Genomic DNA, 20,261 nt, shown 5'->3' with positions numbered 1-20,261 from the left:
CTCTGAGTAAGAAGTGGGAAGACGTGCCTAACCACGCTGGGGTGAACGAGACGGAAACAGCGGGAGCGGGGTCTGCGAACGCCAGCGCGAAGCAGGCAAGCGAGACCGCTGCGAATGATGCAGGCACCGGCGGACTGGGCACGGAGCAGCCGCCGGCGAAAGCCACCGTCCAAGCTCGACGATCGCTGACAAAACCAAAGTTCAACATGCCTCCTGGCAGAGTCAAGGTTAAACCCCAAACTTAGTTCGACTCCCGATTGATGCGGGGATGATTAGATGCGTTGACAGGGCGCCGCGAGGACACTTCAAAGTACTCAGCACAACTTTCTCCACCGTATCGGCGCCCTCGACTTCAACGATCATCGCCATGGGGGTCAAGGGGTATGGTTTAGAGTGCAGGGCTGCTGTGAATGCGCGGCACCCGGCTTGTGCACTGAGCACTGGTCGCTGCGGCGGTGTCGATGTGGGTGAGATGGAGCGAAGCGAGTTTGCCGGGGAAGCCACCACGTCACCACGGCTAAACCTACATTTAGGTCTAGCGTAGCGGTCGCCGCTTAGAATTTTCTGAGATTTGTAGAGTGAAAATTACGGGCTTGCCTGCCGGACATTGGGTATCCCGATGACCGCGTTGACTAGGTATGTCGGTTGGTGTATGTTTTTTGGCTTTGGAGGTCATTGCCGGGTATGTGGGGCGGTACTTAGTGTAGATGACGCGAAGCACGCCCACATTGGTCGGCCACCTGGTGGCGATCCTTGCATAGGAAAAAAGCTTCGCGTTTTAACCAATGCTATTCCACAGGTTGTATAACGAAGAGTTACCATGACGGGCTGGTTTCTTGTGTGCTTCTTTGTGTTTTGGTGTTTTTGTATATCATGTCATGTTATTGTCACTGTAGGTAAACGGTACATGTATTACAGGTCTGTGCATGTTATGTGGCGTTTCGGTGAGAATGTGATTTTAAGTTGTTCTTTTGGCGTCTAGTACCAGTGTTACTACTGCATGTCGAACTTGTAGGGGGTGCATTCCCCGTCAAGCCCATTGCTTTTTGAATGTACCACTGCATCATTTGATGTTGAAATAAATATCTTTTTCTTCTTCTTTTCTTAACAGAGAGAGAGAGAGAGAGAGAGAGAGAGAGAGAGAGAGATCAAAACTTTTATTGACACCACTGGCCTAAGGGTCTGCCATGGCTGCCCGGCCGCCACCACGGCTTGTGCTCGGGTGACCAGTGGGCGCTGGGAGTCTTCGTCCGAGCGGCCCAGGGCCTCCGTTGAGTGGTCAGGGGAAGTTATGGTGGGGTAGGGGTCAGAGGGCAGGCCCACATGTGGTGTTGAGCTGTGGATTTAGCGCCACAATGCGGGCAGAGCGGAGAGGAGTAGTCGGATGGGTAAATGTGATGAAGGAGGGCTCGGTTGGGGAGTGATTCCGTTTGCAGGAGGCGCCACAACCATTCCTCCAAGGTGGTTAGGGATGGGTAAAGGACTTCGATTTTTCCCCTGTTCGTACCTTTAACTCTCAAGACGGCTTGTACTGCACGCGTTACGGCGGTGTAGTCTCCGATTCAGCACCCCTTTTCTTTTTTCCTTGCACGCTGCGTCATTCTGTCTCAGAGCCCTCCTTCGACCTTCCTCCCGCACTGCTGGTCCCCTTTCCTGGCGCGCGATCTCGGGCTCGCGCTAGTTCAACTTTTTTTAACCAGCAATTTTGTGTACCTCACAACCCGTGGGATTGAAACGTGAAAATTTATTCGCCTTAAGACTTTTCTCAAGAGGCACGTTTATTGTTTCTGAACCGGGTACGGTGAAATTCGCGTTCTTCGCGTTCATGTTGAGGCAAATGTGCTTGTTTGCTTTTCGCACATACCACCTGAGAGGATCTGTGCAACAAAAAAAGCAAGCTGACTTAGCAAAGGAAGCCTAATGTTACTATTAAACTGCAAAATGTTCGGTGCAATTTTATAAAAACTGTTCTGTAAAATTTCACGAATTCTTCAAGTCGCGGAATTCTCTGAAGTTTGGCGTCCGCGAAAACAAAGAAGTGTTACAATATGCGGCTGAAAGATGTAGTTTCTATCAAATAATAAGAACAGAAACAGATGCTCAGACCTTAAAGGAGCCATGAAGACAAAATACAAGTTTGTTTTATTCGAAAGATTTTGTGTTCTGTAGTGCCCCCAGCGCTTGTCCAGAAGCAAACGATGCTTTATACATTGCAAAATTATTCAATTTAAGCTAAAATTTTCATTCTCGCGCTAAAACTCGTGTTTGAACGACGTTTGCAATGACATCATAAGAACAGGTCTTTCAGCTAAACTTGGTGTGGAGCGGAGACTTGCTTACTGTTAGTCAACCTAGATGGCGCCACCACAACGCGGAAAGCCTTTGGTTTGTTTGTGACGACCGTATTCGAACCTGGCTTGTTTTTGTTCGTGGATTAAATATTCGTTTCTTGAAACATGGTGCTCGCTCGACAAATATGGCCACGTAAGACACCGTCGCCTGCGTCAATCGGCCAGTGTCGTTTGAGACAACCCCAACGCCCCGCAGTGCTGTGCATCTAAACGAAGCATAGTGCGCGCAGTACCAACAGCAGTACGCATCGGTACTTGCATGTTTACATGTGCTTTCGTAACTTCCACTGTTCGTCTCACCATTCTTACTGATATAAAAAGTATGCGCCCTAAATTTAAGCGCAAATAGCTCGTTCGCCAAGCTTATTAGTTCTACCTAATTTGCGTTTGGCCTCCGCCAATCGCAGAGCTGGCTAGTATGACATCATAGTTATGCTGCGGAGAATGAGCTAGTGGATCGCATGGCCCATCCCTTTCTTCTAAATTAAACAGCTTATTTGAGCGACGTTTACGTTAAAAGTGGTGTCAGCATGTTTCTAACGAGGGAATGTTTTGAATGAACCAAACTTGCATTTTGTCTTCATGGCCCCTTTAAAGGGAGACACAAATGATTCTCGTGGAGTATATGCTTTCTATCCCTAATCAATGGACACCACTTACAAAACCTTGAACAGAAACGGATTACCTGATAGGGCCCTAGAACGTTTCAAAGCGGATGATTTACATCTAGCAGCCTTGCGTACGCTGGCAAAACAAATGCTGGCACCCATTACAGTGACCCTATGGTCCCTAGAATATAGGGACACATAGTGACCTTTGCGCAACATACTTTGAAAGGTACGTGAGATTGAACGACATATTTAAGAAATTCAAAGCCTCTCCGTCTCACGACGACGATGGTTGAAACGCGACGCTTACCAGCGTGCGAAAATCAAACGGCGAAGTGCCAAACTCAAAGCTGCTGCAATCAAAGTCCAAGCGTCCAAGATCAAAGAGTAAAGTGCCTGCGAACAAAAGCCGGAACTCAGGCGACAGCAAATGAATCTTTTACAAGAAAGCTGAGAACTCACCCCCACCCCCCTTCCATCGCCGTCGTTAGACAATCCTCACCTACAACCTAAGTCCAAAGCCAACGCCCACGCGACAAATCTGCAGAAAATGTTGAGCGATCCTTATGTGATGATGGCTCAATCGAATCGAATAGTGGTCGGCTTCATAACGCGAGAGACCCAGGCTTGGATTCAGGCCACGGGAAGCGTTTTTTTTTTCATCGTCAAATCGTCATCGTCATCATTTGCCCTACCATCTTTTCAATTGATTATGATTGATTGATTGATTGTAGGGTTTAACACGACGACGCAACGCTGGCGATGAGGCGCGCCGTAGTGGAGGGCTCCGGATTAATTTTGACCACGTGGGGATCATTAACGTGCGCCGAAATCTTGTACGAACGGGTGCTTTTGCTTTTCACCTCCATCAGAAAAGCGGCCAGCACAACGCCTTAGCCACTGAGCCACCACGGCGGGGTCATAGTTTATTTATATTTCCAGCGTTGCGTTTTGGTTACGACACCGTGATGAATGAGACCAAGAAAGCTTCGCGTTAAAACGTATCTCCAGCTAAAGCGATAAGTAAAATGCCGTCTGTCCTAATGCTTCATGCGTTTTTTGAGTCAAGCATTAAAACGTGAGCAGATATTTGTATACGTTACTGCAGTTGCACTTTTAGGCACTATAAGGCGCCACCTTTGAGATTTCAGAAATTCGAGTGCGAAATTAAAACTATTTCTGCCAATTTGTTTAAGAATATCTTGTTGTTACCCCACGATTTAAAACGCTGGCTTTCATGTGAGATAGAAGACCTGTATTCCACAAAAAGCGGCCGTCTGGCGCTTTAAAGATTGGTGAAATTCGTTATACAGCCATGGACCAAAGTCCGTCTTGCCAGTCTTGCATGTCAGAAGAAAATTTAAAGTCAGGGGCTGCAGATGACCTAACACATATCTTGTTTCACATCTTGTTTTAAAAAGCCACCACCATCACAAATGTGGTGCCCTCCTATAGTTGTCAGAAACAGTCATGTCCCCCTCACCTCCCCCCCCCCCCCCCCATCCGCTTAACTATTGGGCTCAGGTGACGTCTGGACATAGTGCGAGCAGCTTCACAAGACGTGACGTCAGGGACTCGCCTAACCTTTTCTTTTCTCTGTAGGCGATCAACTTAATAAACGCGCAGTGACCTACAACTGGGATCCGCAAGAACTAATATGGCACGTTCACCAGCATAGGATTCTGGGAAAGGAACGAACTCGTCTTCTTCTGTACAGCTCTTCCTAATGCACAAAAAACGAATTAGCAAGTTTCGCCGCGTTTGATTTCAATACTCAATTTCGAAAGCGGTCTCCGTGAGAAAGTATGTTTACAGTCCTTACCGAAGGCAAATCATCGCAAATCATTAGTGGAGGGGTTACCTTAAGAGCATGTTCGGCCAAAATACTTCTGTCGATGGAAATTGCGCTTTCCTGAAATTCCATCGTCCCAATTGTATGGGTCACTTACTTCATATTATCTATTCCTCCGGATACACCGACTTTGATGGTGAGACCTGTTCCTGCAAAAGCGCAATCGCCAAATAGAACAGCTTAATGGAAACAACAGCCCTTTTTGGCACTCATGAAAAGCCGAAAACGAAGACGACGACTAGCACGAGCTCGTGCATTCGAGCAAGCGAAAACGACGACAAAGACGAGCTCGAGCAGCCGTGCGCTCGAGGACACCGCAACCGCGTGGCAAGCAGGGGCGGAATGTGAAGCGACGGCCGTTCCAGTCGCTCAAAAGGCTTCGCCGCAAATCGGATATCGCGGCTCCTTCTCGGGGATTAGCTCGTCCCCACGCAGCCCAGATGTCATCCGACAGCGAGGACGACGACTCCGACAATCTTCCGCCGGCTGGATCCAAAAGGGCGAGGCTCGACAGGCCCACGTACAACGGCCGCATGGGCACGGCCTTCTCCGTAGGGTCTCCCGTGGCCGAGTGGCTTCTGCGTCGGCACCAGACTGCTTGCAGGCACCCCGCTGCTCGGCTCTTCACGACACACATTTGCCAGAACAGCTTGGACAACTACCTCTCCACCAAGCCAAGCCTTACTGGTCACAGCATGCGCCGGCGCCGGGTGACGGCCGTGGAGGCCTGCTTGACCTGCACCATGCATTTCCACGACGAAGGCATCGTAAAGCGCAGCCTCGACCTCCTGTTCTTGTGTCCTGCCTGCGTGAACGAACTGGTCACACTCACAGCGGCCAACAGCGAGGCTCTCTACAAGCTCGTGCTCGGCGGCTTCCGAACGCCGACGGCGGGTCACGTGTTCATGGACACGTTCGAGTTCGCGCTCCGCAACGCCCCCCGGGAGGGCTGCCTGCCGTGCTCGCACGGCGGCCTGGTTGACTTCCCCTGCGTCGACCTGGGCCTCTGCCGCTGCATCATGCGCCCGCTCTACGTTGCCATCTTCTACAGCAACGTGCGCATGGTGAGCGTCCTGCTGCGTTACGGGGCCGACGTGAGGGCCGAGGACACCTGTCGTTGCGAGGAGCCACACTACGTGCACCCGCTCGTGCGGGTGTACAACGCGCTGGCATGCGGGAACAACGGGATCCCCGCGCGCCTCGCTAGGCACAGGCCGCACTCGGAAGACTTCGTGCGCTGCCACCAACTGGCCGTGCTGGTGATACCGACGCACGATGCGGAGCTCCGCGAAGCGTGCTATGCCTTCTCCCGCACCGTCATGCCAGGTCACGAGTTGGAGAAGCTGGTGGTAGAGAAAAGTACCTTGCAGCATAAGTGTAGGCTCACAGTGCGCTCTGCGCTGGCCAGGAGTCGAGCCATGCCATCGGGAGTGGAGCAGTTGCCCCTGCCGAAGCGGCTTCAGGACTACATTTTGTACAAGGGCAAGCTGGCATCGCTGTGATGGCTAGATGAGAGAGTGTGGGATTCTTTCTCTTTTTTTTTTACAAATAAACCACCTGTCCTCCCTAAACAACGCGTGTTGCTTGTTCAAATTTGTGAAACTGTGGTCGTTCGGTTTTACATGACATATAAGCGACGGCGTAGTTTTCAGCCAACTTCACTGTGATATTGCCTAGCAATTCATTGTCGAACCATCAAAAATTTTAAGATATATGCTAGCCTATTTCGTGAAAAGCTTTCTTGTATGTCATCTCACTGAGTTATGTGCGTACGACTTCAAAGTTTTTTCACCGCCGTAGGGGAAAGATGCTAACGTATTTCCAAAATACGTTGGAGCTGCGCTTACTGTAACTCTTATTTTTTGAGCACCAGCTATTCAATGAATGCACACCTGAACGGTGACCTCCTGTCACCTTCACTTCCCGTGGCGTACGTCTGGGGACTTCCACGATTTGATGGTAATTTCTCACGATAGTGTCTCATTGAGTGATGTCTGCCGACGGCATATGCGTGAGACCTTTATCCATGTTTTGACGAGACGCATTTTCCAAGACTTTTGCACGTAGATATTTCAACGTGACCACAGGGGACGCTGTTTACGCTCCACGCGGTGGGATGTAAGCAGCATCCCCCGTTTACGACCCACCGCATGGGACATGAACTCACCGGCGGGCGCGATCTTGTGACTAATCACGCGGTGGCAGGTTGGAACCACATGGCGTGCTCTAATTGCGGGTGGTGGTAAAAAACATTTATTTGAGCTTTAGGGGAGAGGGAAGGGGAAGTGGTCAGCCTCCCATGTCCAGGAGGCCGCGAGCCTGCGCCGATTCCAGAGCTCGTTTCACCAGGGCGAGTTGCTGCTCCGGTGACGAGCTGGTCAGAGCGGACTCCCACTGCTCAAGGGTGGGGGAGTGAAGGGGGGTTGGGTGCTGCGGGCAGGAGAAGACTAGGTGGAAGGTGGTAAGAGGAAGGTCACACGCTTGGCAGTTATGGGGGAAGAGGGATGGGGAGATGTGTGAGAGAATCGTGTGATTATAGAAAGTTTCTGTCTGAAGGCGGCGATAGATATAGGCTTCATGTGGGGTAAGGGATAAGTGGGGAGGAGGGTACCTTCTTCTGTTGTTTGTGTAGTGGGAAAGGATGGAGCTATAGGTAGAGTCCAGCGGTGTTAAGGTGGTGCTTGCGGAATCTGGACGTCCTGTGGTATCTAGCCTTGCAGAGGGGATTGCCCGGTTGTGGAGAGCGCGGGCTGCGGCATGGGCCGCTTCATTCCCAGCAAGACCTCAGTGGCCAGGGGTCCAAACTATTGTTATCTCTATTTCTTCGGGGAGACAGTGAAAGATGGGAAGAGCTTGAGGGGGTGCCAGGCCAGCTTGATACCACCGGCATGCTTGCTGAGAATCGGTGATGATGGTTAGGTAGGGCTGTTTTTGGTGGGTGGTGGTCGCATGAGCGACGGCGAGTGCCTCTGCTGTGGGAACTGGTAGCTGCATGTAGGTGGCTGCAGTGGCGAGATGGCCGGTAGAGTCCAGGGTGACGAGGGTGGTGTGTGACCCGTTGGGAGTATGGGCGATATCCGTGTAGCGCGTTTGGGCGTCGGTTTCATATCGCCTTGTGAGCGTTCTGACACGAGCTTCTCGCCTTCCCCTATTGAACGTCGGATGCATATGTTTCGGGATTGGGGCGACCCTAAGCCGCTGGCGAATGTGAAGAGGGATGCGTTGAAGTTCGTGAGTTGCTAATTGCGGGAAGTACGAAAATAGCAGGGTAGACGATGTTCGCTTATGCTGACTCACTCCAAGGAGCGTATTTGGCAAACCTGGACGCCTAGGGATAGGGAGTTGGTTTGCTAAACCAAACTAAAAGATGCCCTGATTTTATAACAAAATGTGTAGACCTAACAGAGTATGGTGCAGTAAAGAATGCTTGTCCTTGCGAAGAGGATTAGGGCTAGTAGGGCTCGAACCCGGGCCATCCGCGTGAAAACCCATGATTGTGCCCCTGCGGGGGCTGAGGGTTCTTTTTATTACCTGTACCACTGAGGCGGAATAGCGAAGCCCGTGTCGCAGTTGCTCAACAGAATACCAGAAGTGTTCGCAGCAGCGAACCAGTAGATGGCTCTAGGGGGGTGCATCCGGAAAGCTAGCTTTGTCAAACACGTTTCTATGACGATAAAAGTACTCCACATCCGCATGGCGCGCGCGTCATTTGTTAGGTTTTCTTTATAACTCCGTTAAATGCACTAAAGAAAACACAGGACGAGTGAGACAAGGACCAGCGCTGGTCCTTGTCTCACTCGTCCTGTGTTTTCTTTAGTGCATTTAACGGAGTTATAATGGAGTACCAACTAGCTCGTATTCATACGCTGTTAGAGGTTTTCTTTGTTTCTCTCTCAGTGTAAATTGTCATTTAATGTTGAGTGAACAGATCTTTCCACCCTGAAAGGTCATGGCACAAGTAGAATCTATGAATGCTCTCAATCAACGCTGAAGATTATCTGAACCCCCGTACACCAAGTCAATTTTCCAAAGCTGGCGGAGTTCAGTTCTCACGCGTGTTGTAAAATAAGTGAGAACTTTTTTTTGTTGCAAAAGACCGCTTACAATAAGGAGAAAATTAGCTGGAGCACCTGTCAATCTAACTCTCTAGTGTGGCAGCTAAGGGGGCTAAGTGGCCCAATTGAAATAAATTTGAACTCGAAACGAACTTTCACTTCAGAGCCACAGCGTGATGCAATCAACGCCTTTTGTTCTTGAGACGCGGGTACAATACCGATGCCTGCGTTTTCTTCTCTATTCTTTCTTCGCGCTGCCATCTCTAAGGCATAAATACTCAGCGTAAGAAAGAGAATTCTATTCATCCGCTACCACCGGAAGGTTTGGCAGGTTTTACGTCGCGTTGTTCAAGGGGTACTACGCATAGAAGTTCAGTCTATTGTAAACGCACCTGTGGGTTGCAACCACTATATTTTAACAATAGGCAACATAACTGACTACTTGCTGCGCTTGAAGCACTTGGAAAATGATAGCACATATGGCGACGTCGCTTGAAACCTCACCGAGATCATGAAACCGCGGCGGTTAGCACTTTTTGTTTTCAAACCTCCGTTTATTGTACTTTTTCGACAGTATTCATAGACACAATTGTTAAGTACTCTGGCACATCCGAAATATAACACGTGGTATAGACAAGGGATGGGTGAGGGGATGAGCACAGGCGGAAGAGGAGACGCTGAAGAGCCTCTCAGAGCATCCTTCTTGACCGCGCTTGTATTGCGCACTCGGTCACCCACACCAGGAAGCGGACAGCAGCCTGCAAAGTACAATACACTCATCATCATCATCATCATCATCATCATCGTCGTCGTCGTCGTCATCGTCGTCAGAAGCATCGTTCCCTAGCAGCACGTGCTGGCGATTCTGTCACAGGAACATGCAATGCGCGTCGCCAATACTACAGCAATTACTTGCTAGTATTCCCGTTTTTGTTATCTCATACACTACCGGTGCTATATCTGCGGAACAAAAGATGAAAAATTCGTTCCTGTAATTATGTGACTAAACAATTCTTCAGATGGGGCTTTGTGTAGTACCCGCAAACAACATCGCAGAAGACGAATGTGCGGCAAAAGATTCTACGCGCTCAGTTACAGCGCCAGAACAGCCTCCTAGCCCGATTGGTTTAGAGGTCAGCAAAACTAGGCTCTGTTTTCATAATCAATGTTTCCGAGCTTTAGAGTTGTTATGGTAGAAACGGTGGCTTTGCTTAGCTGTTCTCGCGAATCAATCAAACCACAAGCGCGGTGCCCTTGCAGAGAACCGCGGTGCAGAACAATCTCGCACTCCTTCGTACACACATTGTTACTTATACCTCGTGAAGTGAAGGAAAAAAGCACTTGAACGCTTACCTTTAAAGGAGTTCAGACTGCGCATTGTATCTCTTATTTCTACTGTAGGGTTCGTATTTGTTTTGGATGTACTACAAATGACTATAAGATAAATAGGTTTGCGTGGTTCCTTACTCTACTCGCCAGAGCTTGGGGGTGTTGTCACACATTCTGAGTAAAAAAAATTCATAAAATTTGTTTCCACTAAGAGCAAGTTCTAAGTTGATGAGAACTCGTGGAAATGACGTTCTCCGTCGTAACTGCTGCGAAGTTCTACCCCGTCAAAACTGTAAGGATTGTCCTTTCGCACCACAGGTGAATAAAATTCTCTACTTGTGCTACAGTTACTGCTCACCGCAGACCTGTCGACTTATAGCGTAAAGGCTGTTATTGAGAGAGGCTGTAAAGAAGGCTTTGATGTACTGAAAAGGTCAGCCTTACTAGCTGCCTGACTTGATACGTCGTGTGGTGAAGAGGAGGATGTTCACGCACTGAAAACTTTAAGAAATAAAACAAGAATTAGGGGGCACCTAAGCGCTTCTTATGTCTAGCGTTTGCGAAGGCTTCGCGGTGTATTTGGTGGGCTTGTCTTTTTGCATCCTTTTCTTCTTTTCTGTGCTACTGAGCTCGGCACACGGCCGTGTCCAAACATCACCAAGCAAGCAAAAGTTCTCGGGGCAGTTAAGTCGGATTACGCGTTCTGAAGGCTAAAGCCTGGCGATACTTATTAGCAACTCATTTGCTGTTACATCGTACTTGCGTCTCTTTCCTCGCTTTCGTTTCTTTGTCATTTCGCGCGAATTACTTCGCCAGGTTCCTGTTCTTCCACACCATGTATGTGCCTCTTTCTTAGCGTTCGTTACGGCGCGAATTACCCCAGCAAGCAGGCTGGAGCACACCACAGCTTTGCTCTGCTCACGTGCCGTCACGTTCAGGTGTAACGCGGCATGCACTAGTCTAGAAGCTTTTTGGTTTGCAATTCATATTTTGTGAGCTTTGGAAAGCGGGAATATTGTCCCTCAAAGCTCCCGATTCCTAACCGATCCCTCAGGTGCGTCTGCGCCACAACGAAACGAACAACGACACCTACGTTTGCATTTTAGCTCGCAACGTGTTACCGGACAAGTACAACAAAAACGGCGCTCTTTCGCAGAATGGGGCATTTAAGGCTTCCGCCTTCATTTCGGAAGTCCCTGGATCCAATCTCAGTCAGATCCGAATTCACTTCCGTTTTTTTTTTTTTCAACTCATTCAGCGTGCATCAATTCGTGCGTCATCCGTTGGCCATTTTGCGTGCCGCGTGCCCGTCAGGGCTGGAGGAATTTCAGACCAACCAAATTAAGTGACTCTTTCGAATAAAATAAGGCGCGCACGCACATAATCTGGGAACAGCCTTGTGTCAGAGTGTATACAGATCATTCGTCGGGTCACAAGCCCGTAACCGCCATAACAAGGATTTCGTTGCGAGCGATGCCGTATCCGACAATGTCTATGGACGAGAAAACGTCTCTGAAATGATGCTCGAGCGCAAACGCAAAGATGGCGTAATGAGGGCGCACACACGTCCTCACAAAAATCAGCACTTCGGGCAGTGAGGCCTTGTCTAATCTAGTACCGGAAGTGCTTGGTGAAGGCGGCGTTTCAACTGTGACGATATTGAAAGTTGTAATCTCGCTCCCATAGGCCGTCGCCTGGCATACAGAACCTGTAGTCAAGGCTAGTGGCATGGAAAGGTTGATAGGTACTCTCAGGGTTGGACGAAATCGACCCCTACGATCTCCTCTGCGAAGGTAAGAGTCGTATCATCTTGTTTCGTAAAGGGTGTCTTCCACTCCGGAATGGGCCGGTAGCAACTGAACAGCAAAAGTGCGACCAAAATGTACGCATAAATGTACACAGCGTTGTCTCCATGCGCAAACTGATCATGGGGAACCGGCGTCAAGTGCTGAATTAAACGAAGCCCGGAGTCGGGAAAAATGGCCCAAGTGTCGACTGGTTGTGCCTGCATGTGCTGCAACGCAGCGCGCTGGGCAGCCAGCTCCGTTGCCATCGAGGATGGACTGTGGCCCGCGTGGCAGGGATTGGAGTGCATTTAACTGCCAATCTTTCTTTTTTCCTTTTAAAGGATTCTAGTTACGCGAAGTGAGCAATACAAATTAAAAAGGGGAGAACCTCTTACCCATGACGCCTGTATGATGAGCAGAATGGTGCAAGCAGCGGCGGGACCGCTTATGTTGGTGACGTACGCCGAAAACAAGGATGCAGCAAGACCCCTGGCGGAATAGGAAGGATGTGTTAGTTGCAAATACATGGCGGAGAGGTATGCAGTTTTTTTAATGCAATAGACAGGAAACACACGTCGAAAGACAAACATATCTGTGGAGCGCAGAACAAGATTGCCGCACGGGGTTTCATAAGCATCGGTGCGGCATGCTCGAGTATACATACACCGGCACTTGGGAAAACGTCGGCTGAGCGTGAACGGTGATCGGCCATAGCGCTGCTTTTCACTTTACCACAATTGCTCGCGAGTACGGCCCACACCAGGGATAGGATTAAGGTAACACTATTTGTATTTGGTCTCACAGCCCATTGGCTGCACTGCACTTATGACTTTTCCCAGCACTTCCGCGTGAATAGAGAAAACGTGGCTTGAAAAAAAAGATCTCTATCCTACAGGGGTAACCGACTCAACCGACAACGAAAAGAGCCACTCCATACCGGACGAGTTTGTTAGCCCAACGTAAAGCTAGAGTCAACTCGGTGAGAAAAAAGAAAGCGAGCTATCGTTCTGTGAGTAAACAGAAAGAGTTCCAATTATCCTGTTCATGTTTGTAGTGCGACACGCACCAAGGTTTTCGTCGTTCGTTCCAAATCGTCGCCGTTTAATACAAAAACTTCAAACGATCCAACAAATGTCTGGTGGTCTTGCAGCTTTCCCTTGCCCATAAGACCCTACAGCGGGTAGCTTCTTCGACCGCTATGCATTCAAACTGGAGGTGTGTGCATCTCGAAACACACTAACGAAAGACTCTACGAGTCAGTTTTGCAAGAGTGGGTGGCTGTTGTGTCACCCTCACAGGCAGCTAGAGGTGTACTGCAGGAAAATTCCGTTGTGGCGCTGCGATCGTCAGTTACTTCTAAAGATATTTCGGGGATATTGTGCGGTCAAAAACATGGGCCACAGTTTCGGATGAGGTTCAAGTGCATTCACACCTTACGCAGTACTTCATCCCTGTTTCCACAAATGATAACACCTTACTATATGCTCAGCCACGCACTCTCTGTGTGCGTATACTTGCAGAGTATTTGAATGAACTGATGCTCTTTCCGATGACTTTTTCTGGCGACCTGAAGCTTGGCCGATGACGTTAATACGAGCAGGACTTGCTCTAAACGGATCCAAGTACTACACGGTAAGGTCACAAAGCAGAGCTTCTTGGACTTTTACTCTGTAGTAAAGCAACGAGGGTCATTTAACGTGTTAGCCTGAATAGTAAGAGCGTAGACTTAGTTTAATTTTTGCATGACTGACCGGCAAACAGGCATTAACAACAGCAACGAGATGACTACAAATGAGCTGCAGCTAAGCTCCTTGCCCACACTGATTCGTCGTTCAAGAATAAAATTCTTTTGGCCACTTGACTCTACTTAGGTGCTCTGAAGACGAAATCCTGGCAATACAATTATAACAACTGCTACATCGTATTTCACTCCATTTCTTCGCTTTCGTTTCTCATCTTTTGGCGCAAATTACTACGATCAGCTTCTCTTCTTCTACTTATGTGACGCCACCTGCTGGTGTCACGCGGAAGGACCTATTCTACAACTTCCACGTTCACAATTTCGTTAATTTTGTTAAGGGGGCACATTAGCCCACCAAACCTCCTCATTCGTGGACAATCCCCCTAGTGGGTATGTGGCACGAAGAAAAGAATAACAACAACTCCGCTCGTCCGGAAATGGGGCGGCTACTGTGGAGACTCGGATGGAAGTGCCGTCAGATCAAACGGTTGTTTTTTAAGTGCGAATGCACTTCTTAAGCGACCCTGAATCACGCGTCCACCGCCGTCCGTCCGTCCGCACCACATACCCACTTAGGGCGATTGGCCAAGAAGAGTTCCTAATTTCTTTAGACATACCCACTTAGGGCGATTGGCCAAGTAATCTGAATCACGCGTCCACCGCCGTACGTCCGTCCGCACCACATACCCACTTAGGGCTATTGGCCAAGAAGAGTTCCTAATTTCTTTAGCACATACCCACTTAGGGCGATTGGCCAAGTAATCTGAATCACGCGTCCACCGCCGTCCGTCCGTCCGCACCACATACCCACTTAGGGCGATTGGCCAAGAAGAGTTCCTAATTTCTTTAGCACATACCCACTTAGGGCGATTGGCCAAGAATCGGGCGTGAGAAGGGCTAATGCACCCGCTTAAAGGAGTACTGACACGAAATTTCAAAGCTGAGATCCGCTCTAGCAATCAAGTACAACGACAACACAAATAGGTGTCTGTGAATAAATGCATCTTTCTTTCTTTGTAGTTGTGTGTGTGTGTGTGATCTCTCTTTCGCGAACATTACCGAACCGCGCAAATTCAACTCCTGCATTCGCACTTTCACATTCTTCCCCTCGGGGAAATGCGGGGAAATTTTTTATTTATTTGCTCCTTACATCTAAGAGCATTTCGTCGACTGGGCAACAAAAACAACAACGGCGCTTTATCTCATTTTAAGGCCCATCAAGCTGTGAAAATTAACGTGCTGCGGGTCAAACAGCCCGTGATGTGGTTCGCTCATGCCAAAGTCCTGAATACAAGCGTATCCGAAGCGGAAGCTTGCGGAATTGGTTATGTCTTACTAGGTTCAAAATTTTAGAAAGATAAGCGCGATAGATAGATAGGAAGATTTGTTATTTTTGTCAGTTATATAATTCACCGTAACAGCGAAAATTAACGCAGGGACAAAGCTACAGAAGAAAGAAATACACGCTAAAACTTCAACTCAGTTTATTTCTGAGAAGCACGAAAAACGCTTATATGTACATGAAGGGTGGGACGATAATCATTAAACACAATCATAAAAACATAAAAAACAAAGCAGTATCACAAACGTCACTCGTGCTCACATCGCAAAATCTCAACACAGTGCGGGCCCCTATCTCAGGACGTAAATGAATCCGACAAGTGTGTACGACAATCGGCCATCACCATGCCCAACCAGAAATCCCTCTCCAAACAAATGATCTTTAGCAGACAGTGCCAAGGACGGTGCACTAACGCACCTTCTTTCCCCTTTTCGGCTTATGGTGAAGGTGTCGACAATTGCTCTGTACATTTGGGGGAAAGACCTGAGCACAATGCGTGTCTGCGAAAAACCTGGAGTGAACGCTTTAGTTGTCCTTGTCGGTTAACATAGTACTAGTACATCACACAAAGTAAATATGTTGCTTTCGTACTGCGGTAATTTTGATTGATTGATTGTAGGGTTTAAACTGCGGTAATTTTTACCATTACACAGCTTTCAGCTGAGGAAGGAGACGGTTCTTAGGTTTCATACTTTTTCCGTCAAGGAGCGGCCTTACGAGTGGACATGTTTTTGCTGGTCTCTAGCAAGTTTGATTGCCCGTCACACATGCACATGTTCGCAAGAAACCACTTCAGCAAGAGCACGTGAATTCCGAGTATCACTTCCCCACTTATATTAGTCCATACACATACCCAAGTTGAGTCGCAGCAAAAGCAGCTGCAACAGCCGCCGTGATGGTCCAGAGATCGCTGCACTGATTTCGCCACCTGCGAACACATTGTTTTCTTTTTATTTACCGCATCTCTCTCTCTTCTCTCTCTCAATTCTTTCTAAGTCTCGGGGCTTTAGGCCCGATGTGATAAGTATTTAACGCATAAACAGAGGGGTAGTGACGTGGCAACGGACTTATGGGTAGACTATCCAGCAAAAAAGGTAGAAAATAGATAGTTAGTCACAGGGCAAGAAACATATGGGTAAGCTATCCAGGAAAAAAGGGAGAAAACATAGGGACAGTGACGGGGCAAAGGACATATGGATAGGCTATCCAGGAAAAAAGGGAGAAAACAGAGGGGTAGTGACGGGGCAAGGGACATTGGGTAGGCTATCCAGTAAAAAATGGAGAAAACAGAGGGGTAGTGATGGGGCAAAGGACATATGGATAGGCTATCCAGGAAAAAAGGGAGAAAACAGAGGGGTAGTGACGGGGCAAGGGACATTGGGTAGGCTATCCAGTAAAAAATGGAGAAAACAGAGGGGTAGTGATGGGGCAAGGAACATATGGGTAGGCTATCGAGGGAAAAAGGGAGAAAGAGGTAATATAGAAGAAGAAAGAAAGATTGCAGATCTTGCTTGTAAGAACATGTCTGCCACGGCGCAGCTCCTGGCCACGATGCGTTGCATACAACTTACGTGGCACTGTGCACGACTCTCGCAATGACGGGCAGGAACTGGCCAGCAGCGGCGAATCCTGCCAGTCCTATTCCGAGGCGAGTAAGCCATAAATGCCTGCAAAATAAAAAAATACGCAGAACTTGTGCCACTTATCTCAGCTGTCGGAATTTGGCTCACTAACGATAACAAAGTCTGCATTTTTCAATATAAAACATGTTGGTGTATCTTGTAGTGAGCTCCAGGCCTCGCCTACCGGGAATGGGATAAGAAGCTAAGGTATCCGCCCCTTCATTTTTATTTCAAGCTAAAATGCGGAGCCCGCGTAACGCCAGGTTTCGTCCCGGTTAGAAACCCTGGCGACATCTGCCATCGATCTCAACCGCAGTCATTTTATTCACCATGCTTGATACAACATACTTTGTCTTGCTCTTAAGAACCTAACTGCTAAAATGTCGTTGTTTCTCGTTGTTCCGTAGCGTAGTTGCGTGCACTGCGCCAGCCATTCGCGCTAATCCACGTATGAGCATAGAACGCATAGAACAGCAAGTAAAATACAGAACCTTGCTACTTTAGAGTTGTCCCTATGAATTTCCCCGCCCAATATTACAGCACCTGCCACTTTTCCCCACAGCCGGACACCCTGTAGCACCTGGTATGGGAACGCCAACAATCCCCATCCCTCACACCTATTTCCCGTCCCACGAACGAGCAGTGGGTGGACCGGCTGTCCATCGCGGACCTCTCGACTCAGCGCATTCTGAGAGACAGGTCACGAGCAGCCAGCAAGCACCAAGGTATCCCTGACTAGAGAGGCCATCCTGCACCAAGAAGCTCCCAATTTAAGATTTTCTTCTCTCTCTCTCTCTCTCTCTAGCTGCCCATTCCTCAACTGCAAAGCTAGAAATGCTATCCTGGTCATGTGAACTGTGGACGCCATTTCCTCATGTATACGTCACCTGGTTTGGCTTGTGTCACTTTGCTTCAAATAAAAACATGTTTCCGCTGATAAATAACTGCGCAGTAGCTCTGTATACCTATATATATATATATATATATATATATATATATATATATAGTTCAGCATCAACCCAGAGTGGTGCGGTGCGGCTGGGAATGCGACTGCCCTCCAGGGTACACTGCTGTTCTGGGAGTGAGTTCGTGTTCCGGAAACGGGCTTGCTTTTTCGCGGCGAGCGAATGCGTCAATGGCCGTGGAGAGCAGCGTTCTGGAAACGGCGCTTGTGCAGGATGCACCGCCCAGCTGCCGAACCACGTGCAGCGGATACGACAACAGCGTGTGCTCGCAGCGCCTTCGGACAGGTCGTGTACTCACGCTGGCAGGGGGATGAATTGGACGGGTCCCACGAAGAGGAAGCCGATGCAGGAAATCAGTTGGGCAACGAAAATCACGAGGGCGTCGGCTTCCTGCGAGATAGAAGGGAGAAAGGTGTAGTTGTTTATCAGTGGCGGCGATCACGTCAGCGAAACTCGCTCGATCGTAACGACACCGTGGTGGTGGTAGTAGTTTTACGCTTACCCGTCCCGTGTAGGTGGTGTGCGCGGCAAAACGCAACCCAATGCGGAAATATAAATCACGCGTTTCGTTGTCACTGTCTGCAGGCCGTGACCCATTTGCTAGCTGTACGGGCACGTGCCAACCACGGCGCTTCCTATGTCGGTGTAATCTGCACGTGAAAGACCTCGACTGTACTGGCCCTGAGAAATGTTTACTAGCCCCAAGGAAGAGCAGATCTTTGGTGGCCTAGAGAGTTTCACTGGATTGAACTGGAACGACACACAGGATTTCCTTTTTTAGCAATGAGGTCATGAAAAGAACTATTGTTTGTTTCGCTTGGCTGCTCTGAAATTCACATAGCCTATCTATGCCCACTGCAGGATGACGGCTTCCCCCATTGACTTCAAACTACCACTGTCCGAAACATTTCTTTGCCCCTAATTTTCTTATCTTATCCCTCCATCGAATTATCGCTCTTCTCCTATTTCTAGTTCCACTTCCCTGTATCCACTCCGTCGTCGTGGTGGTCCACCGGTTGTCCGTTTCCCGAATTACTTCTCCAGCCGGACTGCACTTCTTTTTCTTAGCAACTGAGCTAGGGTGACCTCCACCTGAGTTTTCTCCCCAGTCCAAGACGCTGGTTTTCGATCTGTAAGCCTTACTGCCATCCTTATTTCACTGGCTCTTTGAGCCGACCTAAGTTTTCTGTCAAAGTGCAGTATGCCCACAATTGTATGAAGTCCCCTCCGACAGTGCGTAGTGGTTGTATAGAGGTAGCCTATTGTTCACTACTTCTGTTTGCTTGTGGAATCCTCTTCAGTTCACAGTAATACTACGCCTTATTTTCTTCTCGTGGTTAATATCGCAACTGAGAACTTGCTAAGACAGTTATATTCGTCTACCTCTTTTCGTATTTCGTCCCTATCCGCTGATAGGGATGCTTTCTGCACTGTCTATGTGGACTAATTTGGATTTATTCCTATTTCTGTTTAAACCGATTTCCGCACTAAGCTTTTATTGTGCACCATACGTTCGAAAAAAATCTTAAAAACTCCATTTAGATTGTACAGACGCTCTGGCGACCAATATTCGTGATACTTCTAAATAATTACTGACCTAAAGTTCGTCTACATGTTAAATCGCCAAGTAGAAGTTATGCCCCCGGACTTATTCGTACTTCTTTAGTCCCAGCCAACATTTCGTTTTCGTTTCTATACTAGTCATTCAAAGCATGTAACTGTTGAAGGGTGAGGCGTTTCACAGACGCCAAAACCAAATGTCTCGTTGTTTCAAAGCAAGCATTACCTAGACCTCCATTAGTAGATACACCGATTTGTGTTATTGGTGAGCCTAAATTCAGTCAGCTGACGCTGATTTGGGATTCGTGGTGTTCAGTCGACATTACTGTGAGCTTGAAATGCTTAAGCGGATCTCGCCGTTAACGATGATATGAGGTTAGCATAGGGAAATTGAAGCCATATTTGGGTAAAGTCCAAGGCATGGATAAATATCTCGTCTACCCGTCTCTGCTTCGCGAGTTCGTTCCTCGCGTGTTAAAACGGGAAATGGAGCGTCTCGGAGGGCCTCCCGCGAGCGCTTCGCGTTGAAGTTAGACGATATCAGCCAACTTACAAATTTCCAAGTCAGCAGGCCGAAGAAAATTGCACCGACGGCGTAGGCACCGAAGATGATGGCGAATGACAGGTCGACGTGATGATCGACTTCGCTCATCTGAAACGTTGAGAAAGAAAAAAAATCACGCAGAAATGTCAGCGTTCATTGCAGGGTGTAGTCTGCGAACACGCACACCAATAATAAACCTAGTTGCTTGCTGTACAGACTGCTGCGCGCAAGACTGAGGACAATTAATAAGAGCGTATGCATTATCGTAAGTGTAAATTTGATTGATTTTTTGATTGATTGATTGATTGATTGATTGATTGATTGATTGATTGATTGATTGATTGATTGATTGATTGATTGATTGATTGATTGATTGATTGATTGATTGATTGATTGATTGATTGATTGATTATTTTAACGCGCCGACGTTTCACAGGCAATGAGGCGCGCCGTAATGGAGTGCTTTGGATTAATTTTTACCACCTGGGGATCTATAACATGCGCC

General features: G+C 48.3%; 1 protein-coding gene across 1 annotated transcript in view; it reads right to left on the bottom strand.

Annotated features, from left to right (window-relative positions):
• Positions 1-9,392: 9,392 nt before the first annotated feature.
• LOC144153922 (uncharacterized) overlaps positions 9,393-20,261 on the bottom strand; it is a 39,808-nt gene continuing 28,939 nt past the window's right edge. The window contains exons 9-14 of the mRNA XM_077685696.1: positions 19,766-19,864; positions 17,951-18,042; positions 16,637-16,732; positions 15,919-15,993; positions 12,378-12,471; positions 9,393-9,624 (exon numbers count right to left, since the gene is read on the bottom strand). Coding sequence (XP_077541822.1) covers positions 9,556-9,624; positions 12,378-12,471; positions 15,919-15,993; positions 16,637-16,732; positions 17,951-18,042; positions 19,766-19,864 — 525 coding nt within the window. The 3' untranslated portion in view covers positions 9,393-9,555. The remainder of the gene's footprint in view (positions 9,625-12,377; positions 12,472-15,918; positions 15,994-16,636; positions 16,733-17,950; positions 18,043-19,765; positions 19,865-20,261) is intronic.

Source organism: Haemaphysalis longicornis, unplaced genomic scaffold (genome assembly GCF_048455015.1).
Source record: "Haemaphysalis longicornis isolate Haplotype H1 unplaced genomic scaffold, Haemaphysalis longicornis Haplotype H1 scaffold_9, whole genome shotgun sequence".
Lineage (NCBI taxonomy): Eukaryota > Metazoa > Arthropoda > Arachnida > Ixodida > Ixodidae > Haemaphysalis > Haemaphysalis longicornis.
Note: the sequence above shows the minus strand (reverse complement) of the source record. Positions and strands in the feature narration are given on the sequence as shown.